Source organism: Argiope bruennichi, chromosome 4 (genome assembly GCF_947563725.1).
Source record: "Argiope bruennichi chromosome 4, qqArgBrue1.1, whole genome shotgun sequence".
NCBI lineage: Eukaryota > Metazoa > Arthropoda > Arachnida > Araneae > Araneidae > Argiope > Argiope bruennichi.
Window position 1 is genome coordinate 109,345,778 of NC_079154.1, and position 27,854 is coordinate 109,373,631.

General features: G+C 29.2%; 2 protein-coding genes across 3 annotated transcripts; both read right to left on the bottom strand.

Annotated features, from left to right (window-relative positions):
• Positions 1-27,790, bottom strand: LOC129966704 (protein slit-like). Of its 2 annotated transcripts, none has more exons than XR_008784290.1 (3): positions 27,633-27,790; positions 2,806-2,945; positions 1-243 (listed from the first exon to the last, which is right to left on the bottom strand). XR_008784290.1 is itself a non-coding variant. In XM_056081226.1 (3 exons), exons 1-3 carry the CDS (start codon positions 4,784-4,786, stop codon positions 95-97), a joined length of 966 nt encoding a protein of 321 aa, XP_055937201.1. In that variant the 5' UTR covers positions 4,787-5,105; the 3' UTR covers positions 1-94. The 2 variants fall into 2 exon arrangements, 1 of the variants encoding a protein (XP_055937201.1); XM_056081226.1 differs by lacking the exon at positions 27,633-27,790 and adding an exon at positions 4,110-5,105.
• On the bottom strand, positions 23,344-27,651 carry LOC129966705 (elongator complex protein 6-like). Its single transcript, XM_056081227.1, has 2 exons — positions 26,635-27,651; positions 23,344-23,468 (listed from the first exon to the last, which is right to left on the bottom strand). Exons 1-2 carry the CDS (start codon positions 27,316-27,318, stop codon positions 23,364-23,366), a joined length of 789 nt encoding a protein of 262 aa, XP_055937202.1. The 5' UTR covers positions 27,319-27,651; the 3' UTR covers positions 23,344-23,363.
• Positions 27,791-27,854: the final 64 nt, after the last annotated feature.

The following is a 27,854-nucleotide window of genomic DNA, read 5'->3' on the forward strand; positions in this document are numbered from 1 at the left end:
GAAGAATTATTTTCCTAAAATACGTTTATATTTGAAGAAAAAGATATCAATTTCATTATTTTAACACTATATGTATATATCTAACACTGAGATGTCAGTGACAATATCTAAAGTTTTCTGGTGTCAGAGTTTTCAGCTCTGTTCCCTTGAGCGATTCGGGTTCGACGCATTTTCCTATCAAAAACGACGGGTTCATTTTTTCGATAACCCATTTTATGTTGCAGTCACAATTGATGGGATTACCTAGAATGAAAAAGTAACAATTATAAACATCTGAAAGGAAAAATTTCTAAAATATGAAGAATAAAATCGACTTGTTCTTATACAGCTCAACATTCGGTTAAATGTATAGTTCATTTTAACAGAACAGAAAATAAAGTTCTAAAACATGCCTACAAACAAAAGCATTGGTATAAGAATTGAAATTAAAAATTTGATGAATAGCTCTATAAAATACCATTAAATAAATCATACCACTGAGTCGAAATGGCATACAATATTTTTGAGGCAATGCATTAAATAAGATTACTTAGTTAGGATTAAGAGTTGATATATTTAAATTTGTGAGATTTAATATATGAAGTACTCAAGGATTTTGTAAATTGCCCTGTGGATGATATTTTTGATGCTGAAAGATTCTTGATACTTAGTCTTATTAAAGTTGCTGGCCCCTATCATTGCGAACAGAACGTGGTACGACCGGAGTTTAACCCCCTGCTTGACGCAATTTTCAAAAATCGCCAACAACGGTCTTGCGAAATGTTCAAAAGCGAGGGAGCAGATGTCCAATCATAGCGCATAATAAAGATTGCCAGCTTTGGTGCGTTATCGCAACTTGGTGAAGAAGGGGGTTAAACTCCGGTTCACCCCAGAACAGAACGCTGTGCTACAATTACTTGGAGCTAAATATAGACACATAATATTGTTACAAATCTGTAAAATTGTATAGTTGATATCTGTAATAATGTTTTGCTTTTCTGTAATATTGTTGTTACATGCTAAATTTCCTTCATCTTTGAATTTTTCAGTTATTAAATTCACAGTTAGACTGAAAAATAAATACTGTCCCAAAAAAATTTTTGATTTTGTGAAATCTAAAACAAGCAGATTCTTTAAAATCTCAAGGTCAAATTTTCTTAAAATCGCCATATTTTCTCTCTCTTTTTTTTTAACTTAAGAAATTAATTAATAAAAGCTAAACACATTTCTAAAAAAAATTAAAAAGCAGCATAAATATATGGAATGGTATAGACGCACACACACAAAAAAAAAAGTCTATTATGTTCCGACACAAACATCTGGAATTTAAAAAAAAAAAAAAAAAAAAAAAAACTTTTTTCTTTAAATTTTCTTTTAAATTTTTGAGAGTATGAAAATTTATTTGCAAAAAAAACTTAGTGTTCAAAAACTGAGCAGATTTAAAATACTTATTGCTAACCCCTTCGGGAGGGGGGACTATATCTTAAGACGCACGCACGAAACGGAACGTACGCGGAAGGTATCATCCGGCCTAAAGAAAAGTTTTAAAAGGCCAAAATAAAGTTTAAGACCTAACGTCATCATTTTTTCTACCTTTTTAGATTATTTGTTCATTCATAATATGAGCACATACTTCCACTGACAAATTGCATTTTTTTTTTTTTTTTGTCGTAATAAACCGAAACCAAGGCTTTCCGTAATAAAAAAAAGAAGTGCGTGAAATGTATCCAAAATCTAAGCAAAAATAACAGAACTGAAGATAAAGATCGAAGATTTACACAATAATAGCAAATAAAAGAAGAAAGAAAAAGAAGAAACGCGAATGATTCTATCAAGAGAAAGTTACACTCTGTTTATTTATATTGCTCTTACATCCCCACCCTCGCAACAGCTGATGAATAAAATACCAAAGGTTGAATAGGATCAAACTGAAGGTCAGAATACTAAAATTATTTATTTCAAAAGTAATGGATACACAGAGCCATCTAGTGGCGATTAAAAATTACTCCAGTTAAAATGCACATATGCATTACCGTCCCATAAGTTCGATTTCTAGAAATGTACGGATGATAAGCTCGGCTGTGGGAAACGTTCACTGGTGATGCATATATGACACGCCCGTCACGAAAGGGCTAAAAAACGATTATAGAAAGAGAAGGTATCAGGTATTATTGAAAGGAAGAGCAAGATTCAAGGTTTTAATCAATGAAGACAACATGAGTTCACAGATTAAAACGAATCGGAAGTCCACTTGGTAAACTGGTTCCTGATTATTGAATTCACTTCAAAAACAATTTCATCTTGCAAATCTTATAGAGCAGTAGGTATAAGTTTTAAGCAACATCCCAACATTTTCATCTAAAATGCGAGGACGACTAATACTTTTTCCTTAATACATACAACTATTTTCTACGAATTTCTTACACAAACTGTAAATTCATTCATGACAAAGCAGCTCATTGCTGAATTTTTGAGTAAATACATGCTACAATGCAGCAATGAACTCCTTCTTTGTATTCTGCAGAACACAAAATGCTTTTTATAATTTTTTTGGCAATGAAATTATAAAGAAATATGAAATTATATGGGAAATTATATGAAATTATATGGGATTATCAGACAGTAAAAAAATAAAACCTTGAATTGCTTGAATTTTTATCTATTGTCGTTCATTAGAAATAAATACTTTAGATAGCCATGTTACCATTTAGATTTAGATATTAGATAGTCAATAGCCATGCATCATAAAATTTACTTTTGCAATAAGCTCTTAAAATTTAGTGATTATAAACAAAATAAAAAACAAAATGCATTTTAGATATTTACCATTAAAAGAGTAAAACACTTTGTGCTTAATGAACACTTTTTCCGAGATAGTCGTAAGCATGTTTCCTTCGAAAAGAAAGAATCCCAGCTTTGGAAGATCCACAAACATATCTTCTGGCAAATCTGCAATTTTCTGGTAGCTGTGTAGAAATATAAAAATCATCAGAGACATCAAGTAAATCAGCTGTAATTTAATAATTTGCAACAAAAATGGCACAAATATATATCATTGTGAAATTTCGAGATTTTAAATTGCATGCTATACGATTTTTTTTTGTAATAAAAATCATCTAAACCCGCAAACTATACTATAATACAATATACAAAGTGTCTCAAAAAATGGAGCATGTGTTTATTTCTTTAAGCATCGCAATTAGACATACACTTTCCAGTGACAAAGTTTTATGAAATAAGGGAAGCAACTTCATAAAAATAATCCTGTCTGCAAAATTTGCTGAGATATTGAGAAGTAAATTTATTAACTTAAACCACTTTTTAATACATCCGACCAATGTTTGAATTAATCTTTCGTTGTACATTTCAGTGATAATACACATAACACCATACGTTATTTAAAAAAAAAAAGTGAAATAGAAAAATACATACCATCTAGTTAATCACTTTGATATCAAGACAGGCTCTTGAAATCGTTGACAAAGATCATCTACAAGAGGCTTATTATGCACGGCAAAACATAAGTGACTGCATAAATAAAAGTCAAGTGGTTTCAAGTCAGATTATAAAGGCGGAAATGTGTCAGATAATTTCTGGCAAGCCAATCTTTTGTTGCGACAAATTTGCTTCCTTGTCCCAGTTTGTTGAGAACGCCGAATGGTTTTCATTCCTACATAGAATTGAATTGGAGACCAAAACTTCCTGACTGATGAAGAAATTCAAGGGAATGTTAAGGCCCATCTATAATAACTGGAATCAACGTTGTTCGAAAGGGGGAAATCGGAAACCTAGTCCACCGATATGACAAATGTCTAAATCTTCACTGCAATTATGTCTAAAAGTAGATATATTTGCAAGCAACTTTTGGTAACAATTCATTTATATTTAACAACTCATCGGAGTTTCATAAACTACCCACGATTAACATAATTAACATAAACAACTGAGCAATTTCTAAATATATTAAAAAATGTCATTTATAGTTTTTAGAAATTTTGGAATGATTTCTTCAAATTGTGCACTTTTGGCGAATATATCTCCAAATAATGAGAATATCTCCAAAAACTAATAGTTAACAAAATATATTTAAAAAAAACTAATTTCTTAAAACAAAAAAAGAAGATTGTTACCTGAGGTCCAAATAGACTACATTCCACGGTCTTGGAAACATGTCTCTTGATATTTTTTTCAAAGACCCTCGTTTGAGAACTAAAATCTGCAAATTCTGTAAAAGCGAAAATGCTTGATTTCTGATGCTGACCGTTCCAGTGTTTTCAAACCACAATCTCTGCACTTTTTTTGGAACATTGTCTTTAAATTCTTGGCCAAAGCTTTTAACACTCATGTTCCAAATTCCCAATTCCAGTAAGGTGGAATTGGCAATGGACTTCCATTGGAATCCTCTCTGAAGTCTCACATCAGTCATATAAAGATTGAGCTCTGGGGTTGTGACTGGTGTGGTGTCGAACAAAGTAATTAAAGTTGTCGAAGAAACATTGAGAGTCTGGAACTGAGCTTTCTCAAGCATCTTTGCCGGAAGAAAGGCCATCACGGAATTGTCGATCCAGACATCCTGAAGATTCCAATTTGGATTTTTATCAAATATGGCTTTTATATCATAGGCATTTGTGAAATTGGAACATTGTGCTGTTACTCTCTCAGTAATGGGAGCCTTAAAACAAATACAGGGCGCAATGTTTTCTGGTGGCGGACATAATTTTTCTTCTGCATCTCCAGCAGGCATTACATTGCTGTAAACATAAGTAACAAATGTGGTACAAAAGAAAAGAATTGGTAAAAAATTCATGATTTGCCTCTAGACGTGAATGAAGAATGAGGTTTGTTAGAAATAATTCATAGACTGAATTAATGCTTATCGCAGTCAAAATCCTCCGTCAGATTTGTTATAATCAGATGCATGTTGAAATATGATCAGTAAAACAAGATTCACTCCAGACGCTGCGTCAACAAAATATTTTCTAATGTATTTAATTACCGGAAATATAAAAGAAAACGATTATAACAGGAACTCTTAGAATGAAATTATTTCCTAACCAATTTTTATTGATCAAGAGATGTTACATATTTGTATTTACACAAGCATTGGTATTGAAAATTCTATATTTGTCTCAGACTATTAAGAAAGATTTTTTTTTTATGTGCTTGAATAATGTATATTCAGCTTTAAACTTTATACAACAAATTCCATTGCTCTTTTTATAATTTTTCTATGTAAGTTTATTAGTCATAACTATTCGTTTTTTACACACCAAAACTTTTTAAGACATTTTGAATATTTTTTGTATTTCTTCAATAAATGAAATTAATTCAGGCATCTAAATATTAGTAGATTACGTATTTAATCTTAATTTTTTAGATTCAAACTCTATCCTACATTTATTTCATATACTTATGGAAAAAAAATAGTTTTGAATAAACTTTAATGATTTACGAGATATTCATTAATATCTCAAATTGCCACTACTTTTGTCCAGTAAAAAATTATACATTTCTAACATTACACTTGTATGAAAGCGATTCGAATAATATTTAAAAATATTAAATATCAATTTATCTAAATATCAAAATGATTAAACTTCGTATAAATTAAGATTTTATAAGAATTTTTTTGAGATAAAAAAAATATTTTATTACAAAATAATATATGAAATTTCGAATGAAATTCATTCAAAAGATTATAAATGATTTTCAGAATATTTGTAATTATTTTGTTTGACTTCAATTAAAGGAACAAAAGTGATTTTGGCAAATAATTCTGTTGCAACTTAAATCGTTGTTTTTATTTATTTTTGAGAAGAATTTTAAACAACAAACGTAAAAATTAAACTTATATCTATTCTAAAAAATTTAAGTATAACTATATTGTTTCTAGTACATAACATTTAAGTATATTCTGGCAATTTTTAAAAATTTTATTGTTCTATTTAATATATTTAATTAATAATTGTTATATTCTTTATGACCGATTAAATTGACTTTATTTTAATGTGCTTAATCAAAAAGATTCTAAAATATTTTTTTGATTATTACACGAGTTGCTTCTTAAAGGTACCCTGAGGCATAATTATTCTTATAATTATATATAATAATAATAATTACAGTAACTATTAATATGATAATTATTCCTATAAATATACTTGTTTTCAAATTTCTATTTATATCTGAAGGAGAAAAATATGTAATGAATCAATAGGCTAACAGCTTACAAAAATGCAATGATATCAGAAATTAAAGAAAGCAGAATAAATGAATGAGTTTTAAAGTGATTTTATGCGATTTTCGTTCCATGTTTGTATAAGCGTATATCCTGTTTACGTGCATTTATACAAGTAACTCTTTTGCAATGAAAAAACCATTTGTGTAGAACATTAAATTCCCTTTAAAACATTCAAGGAAAGTGATTCACATTCTTTAATGAAGGAAATGCACATAGTTTTACCCGTATATGCTCATAAAAAAGTGGCGTGGCATTCATATCTATTTATAAGTAGTGAGAAATAAATATATATACTAACATAATATATACTAATGAAGAAATAAAATACAAAATGAAAAAAAAAATCACTTAATTTTTTTTTCTCTTTATCAGAGAGATATTAACTCTAAAATTAATATTCCTTTCAAACAAAAAAGTTTCTACTTAATTTTATTTCTTTCAATTTTACAAAAAAAACTTTAATTTTTTTTCCCCCCCTATAAGCATATTGGCGATTCAGGCTCGGGTGCAAATTGGACAAAACCTTCAACGCTCTTGAATATTTCTTTGAGGAAAAGAATCAAACTTCTATTAGAAATCTTCACATTAATTTTTCAATAATCGATTACAAAATATAGATTGTAATTTTTTAAAAATTTAAAAGCGTTTCAAAATTAAAAATACCGTAACTGACGTTTAAGGAATATCTAAATCTTCAATTATGAAAACGGCCAATAAATAGAAAACATCAAATATCTCCCGGTGTAATCATGGTATATTAACAAAAATTTATACCTCGGATAGTGTTCTATAAAGAATGCATTCATGGTGTCAAAAAATGGGCGTTTCTATAAGAAATTTTAAAGTTTGTACAGTTTTAAATATTTAGACAATCCCTTATAAACATTTTAGACACAGAATCTTTTAGCATCAAATTCAAAACCACTGTATATATACCGGGTGTCCCATAAATTTGTAAATACTTTAAAAATTCATAAAAATTGAAGGAATGAGTATATTTTAATGCGGTTTGCGAAACTGTTATTCTCATGAAGGGGGAATTTTTCATACAAAAAAAAAAGAAATAGTTCAAAAATTTGTCGATAGAGGGCGCTAAACACAAGCAAAACATACAATTCTACGGGAAAAATACTTTTATTTGCATGCAAGCAATTGTTTACATGCGTATCACACCAGTACTACAATACTTGTTCTATGTGTCCGCCATCACCACAAATAAGAGTTTGGAAGCGGGAGACAACACTGGTAACTGGTATATATTACATTCAATATGATTGATTAGTTATTATTAATAATAACTGATAAAAGTGATTAATCGTCATTGACCCATTATTATTAATAATTGCTGGTTATTATTAGCATTAACCACCCTTGTTATTAATACTAACCGAGGTTATTATTAATACTAATTTTGGTTATTATTAATAATTACCGATTAATAGCTTTGATAAAATTATATACAATTCAAATTATTGAAAAGGCAATATCTGAAAAGGAAGTAAATTAAACCTTAATTCCAAAAAAATCCTATTCAGCCGGCGTCCTTGCATAGGAGTAGCGCATCTTCCCCGTGATCTGGGCGTCCCGGGTTCGAAACCCGGTTCGGGCATGGTTGTTCATCTGTGTTCTATCTGTAAGGTGTGTGAATGGGCCCCCCTGTAAAAAGGGTTTATGCAAGCGAATGTGCGAGTTTCATCTTCATATGAGCTAGAAGTCAGACTTCTGCCCTCGGGTGCTCAGGGGTCTTTACCCTCAGAAGCTACTGCACCCCCTTTCCGTAGCAACGCGGACACGACATCCTCATCGTCCTATTCAAGAAATCTAAAAATTACAGCGCTTTTTCCTCAATCCTAACTATAACACTAATTAGTAAAGATAACTATTTTGTACTAATTTTGAAATAAATCTTCTTTTAGTTAAAATTTTTATTTTCTTAAACTACAACTTATTAAGCCCAATCTCTCTTCGAATTCGAGATGCTTACAACAGGCTTCTCTCGGCTTATTTAACACTGAATTATTTAACTACAAATGAAAAGTCAAATTCAAATTTTATCAATAATTTCAAATCGAACAACAATCTCCTAACTTTCAACTTTCTCACAAATACTACGAATAAGAATTGGATAAACATTTTAGTTTACAGATGCAAATATATCAGTACAACTTTTATGCGCTAAGTCATTTTCAAGCATTCAATTATTTGATTAATATTTTTTATATTATATTTACTTATATTATATAGTATTTTTTATTGAAAATGTGTTGGAAAATAGAAATTTTATTCTATAATCCTTTTGCGACGGGAAGCGCGAATACGCGTTTATCGCTGAGGCCGGCAGTCTCTTTCGCAATTGTCTGTCCAGGGCCGGATTGTTTTTGCTATTTAACCTAAATCCATGAAATTACTGAAATATCAACGCGTCGTTTAAAAATAATTATAGTGTCACTATCACTACTATCCGAATCTGTTTCATAATCAATATCTGAAATATTTTGCCTCATTTCTGCTATTTCAAGCTCAGTTAAACATTTTCGACGCTTCGACATTCTAACGGTAAAAAGAGAAAAAATTAACATCTACAAGATCTAAGTATCCACTAAAAAATGGACTGCAAACCGAAATACCCAAAGCTGTAACGAAAATAGAACTCCCCTGTATACTATAAACAAATACCACGTGCGAATTTAAAGAGCCGTCATAAAGCATATCATTCGGAAACATTCCTTCCTCCTTATGTTTATATAATCAAAAACCAAACCACGTGCACGCTAGTCATACTATTCTCATTTTGAGTAGAAGGTCAAATCTACATGTATCTGAAACCACATGGACAGTCAATGCCATCGTGTGCTAAAAATTATAGTTTTTAAAGCGTTCCAGGATACTGGCATACAAATGTGTGACGGCCGGGAATGAACGCGAAAACGAACGCTCTGACACGCCAGGGTATCGGTCGGGAAATGAGTGTGTTTCTTGCTGGCAGATGCTATTTCTGATAATAAACAATGGGATCTGATGAAGAAAAAGAAAATCGGCTTGAGGAAATTTCATATTATCATGAGCCAATAAGAATTTAGATGGAGGTATATTTGGACTATGAAGCTGTTTACCAAACATGCTGCCAAAAATTAATAATAACAAAAAATGATGAAATCTCAACTCATTAATAGTTACTTTAAAAAAATAATACCTGCTGCAAAAATACCTGCCAGCTGGAAAAGACTTTCAAGTGTCTTCAGTCTTTAATATGTTAATAGTAACTTAAGTGTTAAATGAAACAAAATAAGATATAAAATGTTATCTGGGCTTTTTCACAAATTTTGATTAATTTAACTATATTTTCTAATTTGGAAGTTACCGGATAATTGTTTTGCAATGGGCCTCGTTATTTTGAAGAAGGAATTCGAGACTATATCTTTAAAGTTCCTCATTACATCAATGGAAATATTTTGTATAAAAGAGTTAAGGAGGGAACAGTTTTATAAAAAATATTTTTGCAATAGAAAACCAATGATACTCAACAAAACATTATGTTAGCACTTAAAAATGGTGAAATATATTAGAGCATCATGTTGAAAATTTGGGAAACAGAAGGTCTCAAGAAAATTTTATTGGCACTTTCTTTAAATTTCTTCTTCTGAGAACCAGTATGTTTAGTTTTCATAGGAAAAACACTTGATTTTTAGTACTATTGACTTGAGTGTCCTCAAATCATCATAATACTTTGTCTGGAATGTTCACTTTGTCAAATTTTATAATCTTCATATTCATAGTTCCCAGCTAGGGATTGCAATACCGGACCAAAATTTCAATACCGGTATTCGGTATTTTTTAAATCTTAATACCGGGATACCGGTTTTAATACCGGTATTAGAAATTTTAGAAAAAGAAAGAAAACACAGGTGTTTCTTTGTTTTATTTGCCAGTTTTGTTAGAGAGTGTAAATACCACAAAAATAATTCGTAACTTATAAATTATAACAGTATAAAATCACAAAAAAGTAAAGAAACATCTTATTTATTTAAATCACAAAAAAAGTGTAAATGTCACTATTCAGTCTGTGGTACTATTACAAATATTTGAAATGTGATCTTAAAAAACATAATGCATCAATTGTACTGTCATTAAGCCTGAAAAGTAATTTTGTGTAAAAATTACCAGCTGTCGAAAACGCTCTTTCGGCATCTACGGTAGTTGGTGGTACTGTTAGCAATGCGCGATATATTTTTTCCAAGTATTTACCTCTAAATCCCTCATCTTCAAATAAATCGATTTCCCGTCGGATGGTTTTGGATATAACTGATTTCTGTATTGCATTTTTGGTTCGTTGAAATTTTATTTATCGCTAATTCTAATTTTTGTTTAAGAGACAATTCCTTTTCACTATCGACAGTAGTGACATCATAATCTTCGATAATTGAACCGAATTCTTCCGAATATGGATAGGTTTGTGGGTAAAGAATTTTAAAAAAATTTACTCTAAACTTAATCAGATTTGAATTGGTTATTTTCTTTTCTTCTTTTTCATTTTCATTTTTAAAATCATTATCATTATGTAAATACCATAAGACATTTTCTATTTCGGTATGCCTTTCTTCTGTGAGATTTTTCAATGTAATATATAATTCTTCAGATAGTGATGTGTGCTGTTCTTCAGTGACTGCAACATGAAATTTATTGTTGCATTAGCTGTTAATAAATTAAAATCTCTCCGACATAATGCCTCAATAGTCAGTTTTATTGGAAGTAGAGCTGATATAGTTCTGGATATTAAGTTCGAATTCTCTCTCTGAAAAATTAATTTACAGGTTTAAGTCGATTATATCTTTTTTGATTGGATTTCCCAGTTTCAAAAATCATTCCTTCATTAGGAGTAAACTGTTCCAACGTGTTTTAGAATCTAATATTAACATATATTCTGTTTTATTTTCAGTTAGCATATATTTTAGTAATATATCCTTTTTATAGGGGAAGCTTTAAATATCTTAGCAATTTTTCGAACTTTATAAATTATAGGAAGCAATTCTTGATGAGTTAATATTTCATCTTCATTAGCAATATCTTCTTCAACAATTACATTGCCGTTATCTTCATTGTCAATATCACTCTCACTCTTACTCTTTTCAAAGTTGGAATCCGAAATTTCTATATCCACAGTATTTGGATTCTTCTGTTCTTTTTTTTTCGGTATAACACATCTAGTTGAATTCCTTGTGCATAACACAACTGCTGATTTGCACCAATCAACTTTCCAACTTTTTTCATAACTGTTGCTCCATCACTCGTTAAGGATACAATATTTTCTTTCAGGGATAATCCATGTTTCGCTAATTTAGATTTAAGCAGTTAATTAAGCCATTAATTAGCTAATTAATTTCGCCCGTTATGGAGACATAAAAACCAAAACGTATACTATTTTGCTATGTTCGCGATACCTGAACATATAGTGGAGACAATTTAAAAAATTTCTAGTAAATACCGAAAAACCGGTATTTAAACTTGTGAATACCGGTATTAAGAAATTGTACAAATGGCTCAAAATACCGGTATTCGGTATCCCGGAATACCGGTATTGCAATCCCTATTCCCAGCTCCAGTAAAGATGATTTTGCGATTGTCATTTATTCTAAAACTCTAAAAATCTTCATAGACATGCAGATTGAGTTTTGAAAATATGATTAACCCTCTGACTGCATAATTTTTTAAAACCATTATTTAGATGCCATGTTTGCAAATAAGTTCAAATAGTTTTCAAAAAAATTGAACTAATACTATATGCTACAAGATAATAATATAATATAATAAAAATCTGTAATCGTAAAAATAAACACTCTGAACTGCGAAAAACGCGAGATGTAATAGAAAATGGATTGATTGCCAACCCACGGAAATCACGGAATAAGCAGGTGGAGGGTTAAAGTGTCGTCAAACAAAGTAATTGGTGTAGAGAATGAAACATTCAGGTTCTGAAAGTGTGCATTTTCAACTATCGATGACGGAAGATAGGTTTGATCAATCTTGCACTTTCATCTTGCACTTTTATCAAGTATCCCTTGGAGTTGGTAAACATCAATGGAATTAGAAAGCAATGTTCTAGACATTTTACAAACTTTGATTGTCAGAAAGATAAACGAAAGACAGTCCAAGTAGACAAAGTATTACGATTATCGATGTTTATCTTTGAAGCAAGATGTAAACTTGATTCTATAACTTCCAGACATTGCGTCATCATTTTAAATATATCCCAAAGAACGCATAATCATATGAATTTTATAATAAATAAAAGGGATACATATCAAAAATTTGAAACTATAGCTCTTTGATGAAAAATATCAGTCCATTAACATTTTGCAGTTGCGTAAGTGCTATAAAAGAAACTTCCATTTTAATATCCTTATTGAAATTTAAGGAACCGACAGATCCTTTAATATGTTTCAGAAGGGTGCCATTCTGTTGTTTCTAGCTGTGGTAGTTCACAAGGTTATTGGAGAAAAAGGATGTCCCGAAAGGGAAGAAATTTCCCCTTGTACCTGCAGAGAAATGTTTTTAGGCCAACCCAAACTGACATGTAAAGAAATAACTCAGGTAGATACACTGAAAACAGTTTTTCAAAATGCACGGAGGTACCGCCTCACTCAATTCACATTGGTGAATTCAACTTTACAATACATTCCACACGAGGTATTTGACGATGTGAAGGTGAAAAACCTGGAATTCGAAAAGGTTACATTCGTGAAAACATTCGACAAAATTCCGGAAAATCCTGGAGTAGTAACCATTAAACTTACAGAGGTAAGTATATATATATATATTTTTTACGTTATCCTATATAAAAAAACTCAAAAAAGAAACACTGCAGTCAAATTCGCAACTGCAAATAGCATTTGCGAATTTGCAACAAAGCTTTGTTTAATTTGAAATTCTATTTCAAATCAGTGTTTCTAAGAATGCATGCATTATTTACTCTTTTGTTTAATAAATGTGGAATGTGCGTTTTATTTTACTTGTTTTACTTATAAACTATCTTTCATAAATTTGTTTTTTCTATAAAGTTACAATGACCTGATAAGAGAGTTTCGAGATTTACGGATGAGAAGGTGCAGACCTTATTAGAACGAAAAAGTTCACTATGCATATAAGTGTGGTTAAGTCAAAGCCGTGGGTCGAATGTCTTCTCACTGGTGTGAAAGTTCGGATGGGTGGATGTAATTTCTTTTTTATCAGACCACGGTTTAAAATTAGAAGTTCCATCTCAGAAATAACCTTAATTAAACTTCAAAACGGGACATAAATTAACAATAAAATATATTAATTTTATTGTTGTTTTGTAACTCCTGAAAACGTTGCCTTAATATATATACTATGGTTAATTCTTATTAACAAAATATGATATTCAAGTCCCTTGAGAATAAATGTAGGGATTTGAAAATTATATTTCGTAAATCAACCAACACACATACGCAGAAACCTTATAAAATATTAAATACATTGGGGAGTTATGTACTTAACAGAATGTTATAAAAACGTCATTGCTCGAAAGACATGAAGACAGTTTTCTTCCTATCCTTTGAAGCTAGTTTAAAATCTATCGTTGTAGTTTAAAATTTATTACTTAAATGTGGATATTTTTAAAAGTGTCTATTCTTTGAATGACTTTATAAAAGGTCGAGCGGATTAAGATCTGGGTTACAAAGGGGTTAAACACATAGAAAACAAAAATAGGAAGAATGTAAGGACCCGTCAAGCATTAACCATTAAGCTATTTCGTTCCCTCTATTATCTAAAAAGTTTATGCTTCTATAAACGATTTTGAATGACTTCCAATTTATAAGTTTAAAAATACGATAAAAATTAGAAAAATTATTAGTTAATTAAACAAATTTTGTCCGAAAGTTGTCACATTTTTATTATTTTAGGGAAAGAATTAAGAGTCATTCATTTATCCGTTTAGGTAGTTGCGCTTCCAATGCTATAGTGCCCATATACAATGATAATTTATGCAATATTTCCAGATATAATTTGTTACTAAAACATCATTACATTTATTTTTATCATAAAAGGGACAAATAATCAACCAAACTTGAAATAGAGAACATCTACTTTAACTTGCTCTTTAACCATTAATTAAATATAGCAATTCAAATTTTATGAACTCACATATGATAAACAGCATACAATAAAAGTAAAAATAATGTACAATTACAAATAAAAAAAAATTTAATAGTTTTATTTTAAAGTCACTAAAAACTTAAACTAATTAAATAGCATATTTAATTTAATGATACTAAAATTAGAAGCGATTTCAATCACATATTCGCAACTGTTTACAATATATATCGATAATATATATGCTTTTTTGTAAAAGAAACATTTTTTACCAATTTGATTTATGGTCGATGATAGGGTAAAAGCAGAATTACACTATTATGTATAAATAAATAATAAATTTTTATGCATTTCTTTATAGGTTCGAGTAATAGGCGGCTGGGACTGGTCAAAACTATCCCTCTTTAAACAACTCAGGGACTTGACGATATCAGATATTCCCATGAAACGGCTCTCCTCTGATTTCAGACCAAACATCAGCAAAAAATTAGAAAAACTCAGACTGTCGTGGTGCAAAGTCAAAAAACTGCGAGACGATGAGTTTCAGGAGTTCAAAGATCTCGAAGTATTCGTAGCAACTCACGATGAACTGACGACCTTGAAAAGAACAATGTTTGCAAGGCCGAGCAAATTGAAAGAACTCGGTTTGGAGTAAGTACGAAATGTTCGTTGGAGGGAGGGGAGCGAGTTTTCGAATTAATAGGAAAAAGTATTCGGTTAAACTAAAACATTTAATGAATGGACGGAATAAGATTTGTCTGTATTCTATGTAAATAATCCTTAAAATCACATAATGGCAGTGCCGGTTTTTACCTTTAGATTACCCAAAATGATTATTTCTGTTTCAATCATTTCTATTTCTATCATTTATTAATAGGTCCTCTATTTCTTATAACAATATTTAAAAAAGATTTATATTTTTATATTTAAATGTAACGGTGAATGCATTCTGAAATATATTAGCGAATCATGGATGCTTAAAATCCAATATAATGAATATGAGTAAAAATTGTTTTTCCTAATTTTGTTGCTTAAATAATGTATCGCTAATTTTAAGAACAACATTGATTATAGCATGTTATAGTTAGCTATGTAACGTTCATAATTGCAAATAATCAAAGACTAAAAATAATAAAAAAGCAAGTGCCAAAAAGCCAAATCCTCGTTTTCATATTCATGTATGAAAACATCCTTACGGGATGATTTTGATGGACAATAAAAGTGCCAAGGGAAGCATAGGTTAAAGAAGTTCAAAAACCTTTAGATTACCTAGATTAAAGATTAAATAAGTATAAAGAGAAAACATTGTGCTAGTTAGAATAAACAATATTAAAAAGAGTTTAAAAATTAGAACGAGGACGGATAATAAAATTTGACTTCTTTGACTTAAAAAAAAAAATTGAAATTGCATCTATCTGCCTGTCTGTCTGTCTGTTTAAGAATGTGACAACTCAAAAGCACTTTGAACTGAAAGGATCAAACGTATGTGGTCTATTTGTAGATTTTAATGAAATTTTGAACAATCTTCATGCACTGGAATTTTGTCTGTCTGTCTGTCTTTCCGAGTGCAAAAGAACACGATAACTACAAAGTGCATAGAACTAGATGAATAAAACTCAGTACATACTTTTAGCATCTAAAAGTACAGATTCGAATTAAATTTCAAACCAAAACTATGGGTTGACCATATATCGGTCTGTACATTCGACTGACGTCATAACTCAAAAACGCAAAACGAAATTTAATATGCGATCTTGCTTTAAAAATTCTAGTTCTGTCACAAATTTTGATTTCAATCGGTTGACAAAAAAACGTCAAAATGCATTCTCAGTTTTCATCGATATAACCCAGGTAAAAACACTCATATGCGGAACTGCGAAGTACCCAATTTTTATGCAATTAACACCTTCATTAGAGAATATACAAGAAAATTTTGAAGATTCCTGCCTATGGTTCTATTTCAAGTGCAAAAAAAAAAGGTTTCATGTTCAGGTAAATAAAAGTCACAAAATGTGCAAATGCAACTTTTTGCAGTTCCCTAGTATTTCATTTTTAACATTTAATATCATTACTACTCTTAATTCTTAATTTTTCACTGCTTACAAACTCCAGATACCATTTCATTGATCCAAGATACGTAAAATCAGACAATTGAATCCTATCCTGTTTGATATTTTTTTAATCTGTTTTACAACGGAGATACAAAATAATCAGATATAAATCAAGTAAAAAAATCTGTCTTGTCGAAACGGTAAAGTAATCTCAATCATAACGTAACAGGACTAATTTTTAATATCAGCATATATAAAAATATTCTTTTTTCAAACTCTGATGAACTACGAAAAAAGACAAGAGAAAAGAATATACCAAATGAATAAACCAAAGGCTATGTACATTTATGTTTACTTTTCAACATAGTCGCAGTGAAGATTCAAGTAGTTGTCATATCTGTAGACCAGGTTTCTGAGCGCCTCTTCGAAGAACATTGCCATCAGTGATGTGAGAGAGGCCTTCATTTTTCTTTGAAACTAATCATTAGTCTAGAAGTTCTTTGAATTTTTATTTTAAGGAACAAATATAGAGCAAGGTAGATACATGAGATACTAACAGACATATTCTAAATAAACTGGATAACTAATAAAAAGTTATGGTTATTTTTTCCTCCTTATAATATTTATTGTAAATCCATTTCCTTACAGTATTGATTTCAACGCCAAACACTTTTAAGATCTGATTTTGACCTCCATATATTTAATTAAAAATTATTTTCTACTTAATATCGTGCTGCGAAGTAGAAAATACTTTTCTTTAATTTTCTTCTTAATAATACGCTAATAAAAGTATGCTTTAAATAACTTTACTTCAATTCTTTCCTTTATTTCATAGGTGAATATATTTCACAATGTATCCTTATAAATATTACGGAATTTTAAGACCAACGTTTTTATTCCTTTCATGTGAAATAATATTTTAATAGGAGCAATCTACTACCTAACCTTATTTATTACTTACAAAATTAATATCTAAGCAATCTATTACCTAAAACAATAAAATATTGTAGTCGTCGAAAATATATACTACGGAACAAAATTTCGGAAGGAAGTGAGCGAAAAATGATTTGAAAACTTTGCAAATATGAAACAGTCAAGACAAACAAAGGTTAGAAAGAATAAAAGAAGTTACTTATCTTTATTTTTAGGTATAATCGTATCTCCAGCATTCCTGCAAACATGTTTGAAGACATGCCATATCTAGACTTCCTCGGTCTGAGCCACAATCAACTGACTTTTCTGCCAATCGAAACATACAGACCAGTCATCGATCATTTGACTTATCTTAGGTTGGTCGGTAGGTTTCAGTGAATATACTAACAAGCCATTTTTTCATAGTCTACAACTAGCCACCTATAGTGACCAACTAGTTCGCAGGGAATATTCAGTTAAATCTCTTATGTATGACTTAATAATCATGATTTCCTCAACGAAGCATTTCAAAGCATGAAATTAGGATGGACATAAAAGCTACATTATTTCAACTGTGTTCATACCTGCGAAAATATTGCTTACACTTGTTCGGTCTATTGTATGCATGAACTTTCCTAACGAAACAAAATACCATGACATGATAATATCATTAAAAAAAATACATGGTGATCTATCTTCTGATTGCAGGCTGTTTTTTACAGTGCCGTAGCTTCATTCTCTTATTCCAAAATAATGTACTTCCCTGTACTTTCGGGCACTAAATTTCCTGTACTTTCGCGATTTTTAGGTAAAATTTCAAATTCACCTGTATTTTCCCTGTTTTCAGATGATTTTTAAATTTCCTGCATTTTTCCCGTTCTCCCGGTGCCGTGGCAACCCTGATAATATTTAAATTATAGGGCAAGACAATTCGGTTTTATTGAAACTAGATTGTTCTTCCCAAAAGTTCTTTGTTTTAAAAAAATTTAAAAATTATTTTTGTGCAATAAAATTTTTGAAAGTTATCGCAGAAAAGCATCAAGATTTCAAGAAATTTTTAATTAAAATATTAAACAATTGTACTGATGTGGGCACTTGAAATTCGGAATGCATTTTTGTACCAAATTTGGGAGTTTCATGACAAATGATATGTTTTGTAAAGTGCTAAAAACACACAAAGGAACACAATTTCTTTTATTATTAATTTGTCAGTTTTGGTAAGTAGCTGGTTCCCAGAAAATATTAGTTGTACTTACGTTCATTTAGAACCCTTAAGTATAATATAATATCCATAATTCCCTGAAAAAAATATTTTTAATCATCAAAGAATTAAACACTCACTCGGTAATTGTATCAGAGATCAAAGCCATGACACTAGTTCCATTTAAAGAAATTGCAATTTTTTTTTTTTTTTTTTTTTTTTTTAAGTTCTTGAGATATGCAAATTTTAAATACTCCGTCTTTTATATTTTAAATATTTTTCCAAATCTAAATTTCTGTTCAAATCTAAATCGTAAAATATTTCCACAGTTTAAAAAAAAAAAAAAATTCTTGTCCTTTCCCAATGACTGGGAGGATTTGAACTAATTTTAAAACAGCTGTTTTCATTTCCAGAGTAACTTTGCCAATACTGTTTTTAATTCACTTATTTATTTATTTTACATACAAACGTTTACTTAAATTGCCACCAGAAATCCAGACTAGTTATTGATGATGATTTCAAAGTACTTTTGTAAATTATTACTATACAAAACAGTTGAATGAAAAAAAATGAGTCAAACGACATTAATGATAAATGATATATGATTTACGGTATAACACGAGGTTGTACTGCAAAACATTAGATAAAATGAATTTTATTTTCAGATAATCCTCTCAGATGTGACTGTTTGATCCAATGGCTAACATTCAAGAAAGTTCCGAACTTGTACGGCGAATGCGCAACCCCACTGAAATTCGAGGGAAAGGATCTGAACGACCTTAAACCTCAAGATTTTAGATGTTAATGCCTAGAGTAGAAAACAAGTTTACAAAATGATAAAAGAGGTGGATTCAGAATTTATTTATAAACATTGCTGTTTTCAAATAAAATGTGCAGATTATATACTGTTACAAAAATCAGTCGCAGTTGTATAGTGAATATCCAATGAATAGTCCAACAAGTTGGGTAATGAAAAATAATCCTTAATTCCATAATATTTCGGAAGCAAAACACAAAAAAGGGGTGAAAAAAAAAACAGCAAAGATGTGTAGAAAGAACAATATTTGTAGAAACGAGCTACACAAACATAAAGCAAATCGCTAGTTAAATAACAGTAATAGCCCTCAGCGGCCGTAACTTGCCCGCTCAATCTGCAAACACAACTCCAGAGAGAAATTAATTTGCTCAAAAATCTGGGACATCTATAGGTTTCCAATTGAGCATGACGTGATAGGGCATTTCTCCACTGATTAGATCTCGGCTCCTAATACAAATAGGGTAATAAATCTTATATTTTCCAGAACCTTCATTTGTAGTCAAAATCGGAGGTCAATAGTTTAGCAACCACTAAGAATCTTTGTAACTATTTTTTTCCAAATTCGAGACCTAATATATCAGGGAAATGGTATTATAGAATACTAATAATAAGTCCTACCCACTAAACACGCACCCTTTCGCATCTTAGGAGATATTTTGTTGGCAGTCAGAATTTAACAGGAAACATGTGTAAGTGAAAATAATTTCTCTATCAGATAACATTTCCAAATATAAAAATAATGTCATATGCCATTTTTAGAATGTTGTGAAACCTCATTGGCAAACATTCCAACTTCAGTGAATTTTGCTTTGAAATTTGAACAACATTGGATTTTTCTATTTAATATATACGATTAGATATTTAATCTATACTAGGGGCACCGCTCCCTGCTCGTTTATGCTTACCAATCCCCAGGAACTGCTAATGCGGTTCCTCCCAGATCGCTTCGCTCGCTCGTCATCTACTAAATCACTTTAGTCTAACAACAGATATATTCAGATTCAATTTATTCCAAAATATGATAAAACAATGAAAGAAATAAAAAATGTAAAGCAAAAAATGCACTCGTAAAAATCACCTGCATCAAAAGTCTTTGTAAACCCAAATAATCTTTCATTTAAATAACTATATACATCCACCAAAGAAACAAATTAAAAAAAAAAAAAACTGTGCTTTTAACGACAATGTGTCGCCATATTTTACAGCACATATTTCCGGTGAATTTAACAGATGTTCCAAAACATTTTTTTTATTTTTATCATAACATTTCGCATATTTGCCAATTGAATTTACTTCTTTTTCTCAGTAACTTGCCTGCGAAAAGAAAAGAGTCCATAGCCCCACAACTATGCTCCTGTAGTTCGGAAACTTCGCTCCGTACACATAAACGTTAACTCTATCTCATTCATTACGACTGGATCTTCTGAACGATTCTTGAACATTTTCATTCGACTTGTGTTTTCTTTTACAATTTGTTTTAAAATCGATACGGCGCGAATTAACCCCATCGTAAAAAATTTTATCCCTTTTTTTTTACCGTAAATTTTTTTGTTTAAAAATTTTTCAAATTGATACAAGAATAGCGTTTGCTTGAAATCTTATCAAACCGCGTGTTGATGTTCCCAGGCGAGGTTGAAGTGTTGCCAAACGGCGATTAACAAATTCGGCCAGATTTTGCGTACACTTAAGAGTTTTATATTATAGATAGATTTAAGAATGGGGTAACTCAAAGAAGACTTTTCTTCCAAGGATTAAAAATGTCTAAACCTTGTTTGAAATTCAGTTCTAAGGTTTGAAATTTTTTCAGAATATTGATCCTATAGGTGTTTTGAAACTGGTTTTTTTTTTTTTTTTTTTTTTTTTCCATAAAGCACTTCCAGAGCAAACAATTTCCAATCTTCCATTAAATATATCTTGATAAAATCGCCTTACAAAAAAAAAATCTTTATTATTATTTATGTACAATTGAAGATTTGAAAAAATTAACTGTTTTTTTTAACGAAATATAATGCTTAGTGGATCGTCCGAAGATTTCGTTATGGGATGTGTGCAGCCATTTCGAAACTCTCATTTTAGAAAATACTGTTTTTTGCTGAGATGCAAAAGCCTTAACAAAGAATATACATTTCATAATTTTTAAGGAAAAAACGTAATACCGAAATCACAGCACCTACTTCGCATTCAGAAACATCACAAACGGAGTCTCAAAAATCTTCCTAAAGTAAAAAAAATTACGAGTCTAAAATTTCAAAACAAATTTCAAAAAATGAATATAGTTAATGATAAATAAAAAAAAATACATTATACTAAAAAGGCAACATTTAAAATGTAAATTCATTTTAACCTCATATTTCCATGACATTTTATTATCTAGCTGCAACTAAGGCAACCACGAAAAATTCTGATAATTAAAGAAATTAATTTATTTTGTTAATTTATTAATTTCTTCATAAAATTAATTAAATATTAGCAACTGTTTTACTAAAGTTTATTTGTTAATTTTACCTACACCAAATCAAAAATTTAGATTTAATTGCCTAATAATCAAATTATTTCAATTTGATTAAAAAAAATTTTTATTGATTCAAAAAGAACAACAATTTGCAAGTGTAGTATAGTTTACAGTACCACCACTGTGAAAGAGAAAACCTGCTTCCCATTAGTTAAAGTAATGGTGCGAGACTAAACTACCCCATACCGATGGCTCTTCGTGAGTGGTATACGCATGAGCTGCTTTGTATTGGGAGTTATTCTGCATTCAGAGATAGTACTTGATTATGCTTTCATAGAGGTCCTATCTTCATATTATTCTGAACCCTTTGGTATGGCGGGGGTGGCTCATTTTGTGATAACATCCGCTGTTACAGTTTAAAAGCTACTGTATATGATAGTTAAAACTTAATTCCATTCAAATATATAAATTACATTTAAAACAATATATTCATTTTACAGCCATTTATTCTCTGTATCTGTACTATCAGTTTGAGATCTTGATGAGTATAATGTTACAAATCAAAACTAATTAAGAAATCAATGACAAAATATTTTAATTTTAGGGAGTATAGATACACAGCATGAAGCTTCATTAAATTTGACTTTTTATATCAGTTTTTATATTCAAATAGTAAAGGTAAAAAATTATAATATTTAGTTAATTTTTTTCAAAAAAATGAATTTTTCAGTTAATATGAATTGAACTAATAAATAAAAACTTGAAATTAAAAATTATTAAACATATCGATGCAAATAAAAATCTTTTTAGAATCAAAGTTCGAAAATTTTACATTTAACAAAGAAAGAGTAAAAAACAAATATAAAAATTTTTAGCTTCTCTCATTACAATATGTATAATATAGGTGCAACAGAAATTTATATAAATTTCTGATTATTGTAATGTTCATAACATACTTTTTTTAAAGTTAATATATTTTTGAAAACTTTATTGCATTTATACATAATAAAAAAAAATTCCTTAACTTTATAAAATGTCTTGTTTTTACAATAAATTCAATTTAATCATCTCCTTAAAAAGAAACAATTTCTAAAAATGTTTCAAAATTTTAAATAAATGGCAATCTTAGTTCCACTCGCTTCTTTTTAGAATATAAATGTAATCATAAGTTTTCATATTATAAAACAAGAATGAGAAAAAAATTACTTTTTTAAAATAAATTTTTAAACTTTTATGCTCGAGCAAATATTAGGGTATTTGGTTTCAATTATTTTTCAAGTTAAATGCCAATTTTTAACTACATTTTGTATCAAAACAAGGGAAGTTATAATATGCAATAATTACAATGCAAAATAAATATTTCAGAATATACTGCCATTATATCTAAAAGTAATTTATGTATTTGAATAAAATTTAAACTTTAGTCAATGATCTGTGTAATGAAATTTTGCATTTAAAATAAGCTGTTTCCATTTATAGTAAATATGCTTATTATTAATCAAATATATTTTTTAAAATAAAGTAGAATAAAATCAATTAATGAAAAATAAATTTTGTTTAATTAAATTTTTTTTACAAAAATAATTTCTCAAAACAAATTTATTTCACAGCCCCAATGTTAACAACTTTGCACCTTTATCATGAATTTTGAAGAAAAGTTTTTGTTTAATATATGTACAGTCCTTTTTGTTTTTCACTTCAAAGCAAATCTGAAAGAAAAAAAAGAGAAATTAATATTTTATTTAAATATTTACATCAAAAATGATCTCTTGATCTGTATTATTCTGGTTTTCATAATAATTATAGTCATGAAATATCTGAATAATAGTAAGGGAAGTAATTAAATTTTGTCAAATTCATCTGCAGAATTACAGAAGGGAAGGGAGGGACTGCTTGTAATAAAAAAATTTATTCACTATAAAAATAATACCTTCAGAATGATAACATTTATTTCTCTTATATTGGATTATCATAACTATCCTGATTGTTTTTCTTATCTTTCATATTAATATTGCTTCCATAATTCTCAGATATAAATATAACATTAACATTTCCAAACAACATTAATATTTTCAAATTAAATTCAATAATTTTGATTCATATTTTTTTAATTTCAAAGAGAAAATAGAGATGCCCCAGAATCATTTTGAGATAAAAGGGAAGGCACCATATCTAACTAATTATACCGGAATGCAAAATATTTATGTGGTAAAGGTAAGAGAATGAAAAAATACATAAAAAGTAATCAAATGTTAAATAATAACAATGTAATGCATTATATATATCAGTATATAGCATTAAAAATCAAAAGCAATTAAAAAATAATATCATACAGGAGAATATCTTTTTAATTGAGAATATCGCATAATTTTAACATGTAGATACAGGTTCTATAGAGCATTAAAGAAAACTAAAATTTTTCCTAATTTATTTAAGTTTCTATTTATACTTTCCCCTCTTCTAATAGTAATTCATTAACAAATTTAGATACCTCTTGATATTTACAATCTCCAATCTAAATCACAATGAAACTGAGGTTGCTCATGATAAATTATCAAAAAATTAAACCATAATGAAACCATCTTGGTGAAATCTAGGTATCTTATATAAAATGGAATTTGGCATTATCAGAAAATTGCAAAGTAAACCAGAAACTGTAAATATCAACAAGTACCCAAATTTAATGCCTTTATAGATATATTAAATGCATATTATAATTCAATAGTTATTATGAAAAAAAATGATAATTTTATTTAATGAACCCATTGCTGTAAAGCCTAGCAATCTGTGTCTGCTACTTGTAAATTGTCTCAGTCATAATGATGGTTTTAAAAAAAAATTACAATGGACATATACATTATAAGACGTATCAAAATATATAAAAACTAGAAATAGGTTCAGAAGAAAATGTAATACTTATGATGTGTAAAATTTCTGTATGATCATTAATATAAGTTCAAAGAATAAAATCTACAATCACATTGGCACATTCATTTTTTAGAATTTAAAGATCATTTATAGAAGCAATTATAAATTAAGAAAATGGGTAAAAGCCAGCCTATTTCAAAGATATAAATTTAATTTGCATCAACTTCCATAAATTCAAATAGTTTAACTGTTAACCAACTTAAAAACTATTTTAGTACCTTTATTCAGAAATGTTTGAAAATCAAGTAGTAAAATAAGCATAAAACTATTCATTATAAATAAATAATAATAAAAATGAGGAATAGTCATAATTTAAACCCACAAAGATACATACTGGGCTTCAAAGGCTCAAAGAAATTTTTTTCTAAACAAAACAAAGAAAATTGCATTTATGCAACAGAAAACATTAGTAGCATGAAAGTTCAATGTATAAAATAGAAAAGAATAGTTCCCATATAAATATAATTAACATTCACATTTAAAAATAAGTTATGTATGAAGTTTTGAAATGAATTTTAAGGATTACTGCCCTTTAAAAACTGAAAAAAAATGGAATAAAATTAAAGTACAAAAAATGGAAATAATATTTGAAATTATTATTTATTCATAACAAAAAAATTACTAAATTTGAAATAAAACTTTTTTGCAACCTCCTTCTAAACAATCCAATAATGTAAAGTGAGGGCATACATTGAGTTTTAGAAGCAAAAAATACTACCACTATGTTTGCTATCAGCATCAAATTCTCCTTCAATGCAGTTACTGTAAGGCTGGAGGTTGTTATTATAAAATAAAATTTTTGTGATATATTTTTTTAATGCCTGATATACATTAATAAGGAGAATTAATCTTTTTAGGTGAATGCATCAAGGAAGGAACTTTCCTTTTCAAATTAATTTGTTAAGTATATCATACTAATTAGTATAGTATTAATATTAATAGTATAGTAATATTTATACTAATTAATATAACAGTATGATTAAGTATATGCTGAAACTAGTATTTCATCCAGAATACTGATTTCAACTTATTAAATTAGAAGTAACTATACTTAATGACAACTCAAGTTGACAGCATGTAAATAAATAACCCTTTCATTCATAAATAATGTGTGCTTCATGGAAGCTTCAAATTATAGCATCTCCAAAGTGCAAAGAAATCTTGGGACACATAACAAAAATGAATAAAATAGAAACTACAAAGCATAGAAACAAAATGTTTTTCCTAACTTATAAAAGAACTAAGGTTCAATAAATCTTGATGTGCAAACTCTTAATTGTGCACAATTAATATAACAGTATGATTAAGTACATGCTGAAACTAGTATTTCATCCAGATTAGATTTCATTAGATACTCAATTTCATGTCATAAAATTGAGTATCTAAATGATACTCAATTTTATGACATGTATTTGCAAGAACTGGGGAGTAGCAGCTACAATACAGTTCTGAAAATTAGTGTAAGACATCTAATACATGCAATCTTTTAAATAACATCACATGAAAAAATTCCAAGAACTTGTTTATGGAAGAAAAGTGACATTATAACTGGCTGAAATTTTATCACACAATCTTTATCAAGCCACATCTAGTACTTTAAATCAGATTCTAAAAAGTAACAATGGTATGAAACAAAAGAAATCCATTTTAGTAATATGTTATATTAAAAAATAACTTGTATTACAAATATTGATATATTTGTAATTATCTTTTTACAGTATTTTTATTAATATGTACAATAATTGTAATTAGATTCCAAAAAATGTAGTAAAATAAGCAGAGTAAAAAGTTCACGACATTAAAATGCTTTCATTAAAAAAAAAAAAAAAAAAAAAAAGAGAAAAAATTTATTCAAAGATAACACTAATATATTGAATAATTTTTTTCACATTGTCTTATCATTATGAACAGCAAGAAATAATTGAAAATATTGATTCAAAAACTTACTTTTCCATCTGTATCCTTACTATAACCTGTTTTCAGACTCTGCACTTGTATTCTGATATCTGCCATATGTGTAAAATAATTTACCATTTTTTGATTCTCTGGGTCAGTTTCATCATAAAAACTACCAATCACCAAATTTGCAGAAATGTCAGTAAATTTACTGCACAAGACAAAGCACTGTTGAACAAAAGGCTGAACAGCAAGAAGAGATGTCCCCAAATTCATAAGCATACTTATTTCATCAATAAATACAATAATGCCATCTGGTTTCAAGGCACTGATTTTTGCAATAGTTTTCTTAATACATTCATACAAAGGTTTTAAGCAATGTGTATCAAGACTGCTATTATTTAAAGAATTAAATAAGTCTGTATTTTCAGAATCAGTCTCTACAGTCGACTCAATCAAATTGCCTGCTTCTAGCATAACATCTACAAATGCAACTTTCTGACTATCACGAATTACTTTGATATTTATCCCTGATTTTAATAACAAATGCGTGTAATGGCTGTGCGACTGAGCTAAATTAACTATAATAACAGAATAATTTTTTCTCAAATAATATGATAAAAAATCGCTGAAAAAGAAATTTAAGTCACTACAGGCATCTTTGGTTGCAAATAAAAATTTGTTTACTATTAAGTGATTATCTAAATTCAAAGCTGAAACAATATCTGACGGCATTCTACTGCACTTAAATTAATAAAATACTAAAATACAAATCTATATGTCTAAATACAGAAAAATATTTGAACACTTTAATATCTAGGGTAATGGCAATCACGTGTTATCTGCAAGTTAAATGGTAATGACTTATGCAGTTTGTGTAAGAAAGCTCTGCTAGTAATCCTTTGAAGAAAATAATTACACTGAAACGATGAATTTAGAACGTACATCAACCAATTCATCAAAACAACACAACACAACACACACCCGAAAAAAAAAAAACTTCCGGTAACGTACTAAAAAGATAGTCAAGATATCGCCAATTTGTTTACCTTTCACATCACCTATCTATCTACTGATAATTGCCGAACGGCTCTCGCTGGTAAATACTGCGTAATACAGCATGCGCATTAACGTCTTTATGGAGTAGGAAAGCATGCATTTGCTAGGAATTTATGCGAGTTCGCAAATTGTACAGACTAAGTCTATGGTAAAGGATACCGCCGTGCTCTGATTGGTCGATTTCTTTCGCACAGACTTTCTATGCTGTAGTA

Excerpts from the sequence above, each read along its gene's own strand:
- LOC129966704 (XM_056081226.1), bottom strand. The coding sequence starts at position 4,786 with ATGAATTTTTTACCAATTCTTTTCTTTTGTACCACATTTGTTACTTAT. Across the intron at positions 2,946-4,109 it reads GTAGTCTATTTGGACCTCAG|CTACCAGAAAATTGCAGATT; the intron begins GTAACAATCTTC and ends ATTTCTACACAG. Across the intron at positions 244-2,805 it reads AGTGTTTTACTCTTTTAATG|GTAATCCCATCAATTGTGAC; the intron begins GTAAATATCTAA and ends TTTTCATTCTAG.
- LOC129966705 (XM_056081227.1), bottom strand. The coding sequence starts at position 27,318 with ATGCCGTCAGATATTGTTTCAGCTTTGAATTTAGATAATCACTTAATA. Across the intron at positions 23,469-26,634 it reads GTAAGGATACAGATGGAAAA|ATTTGCTTTGAAGTGAAAAA; the intron begins GTAAGTTTTTGA and ends TTTTTCTTTCAG.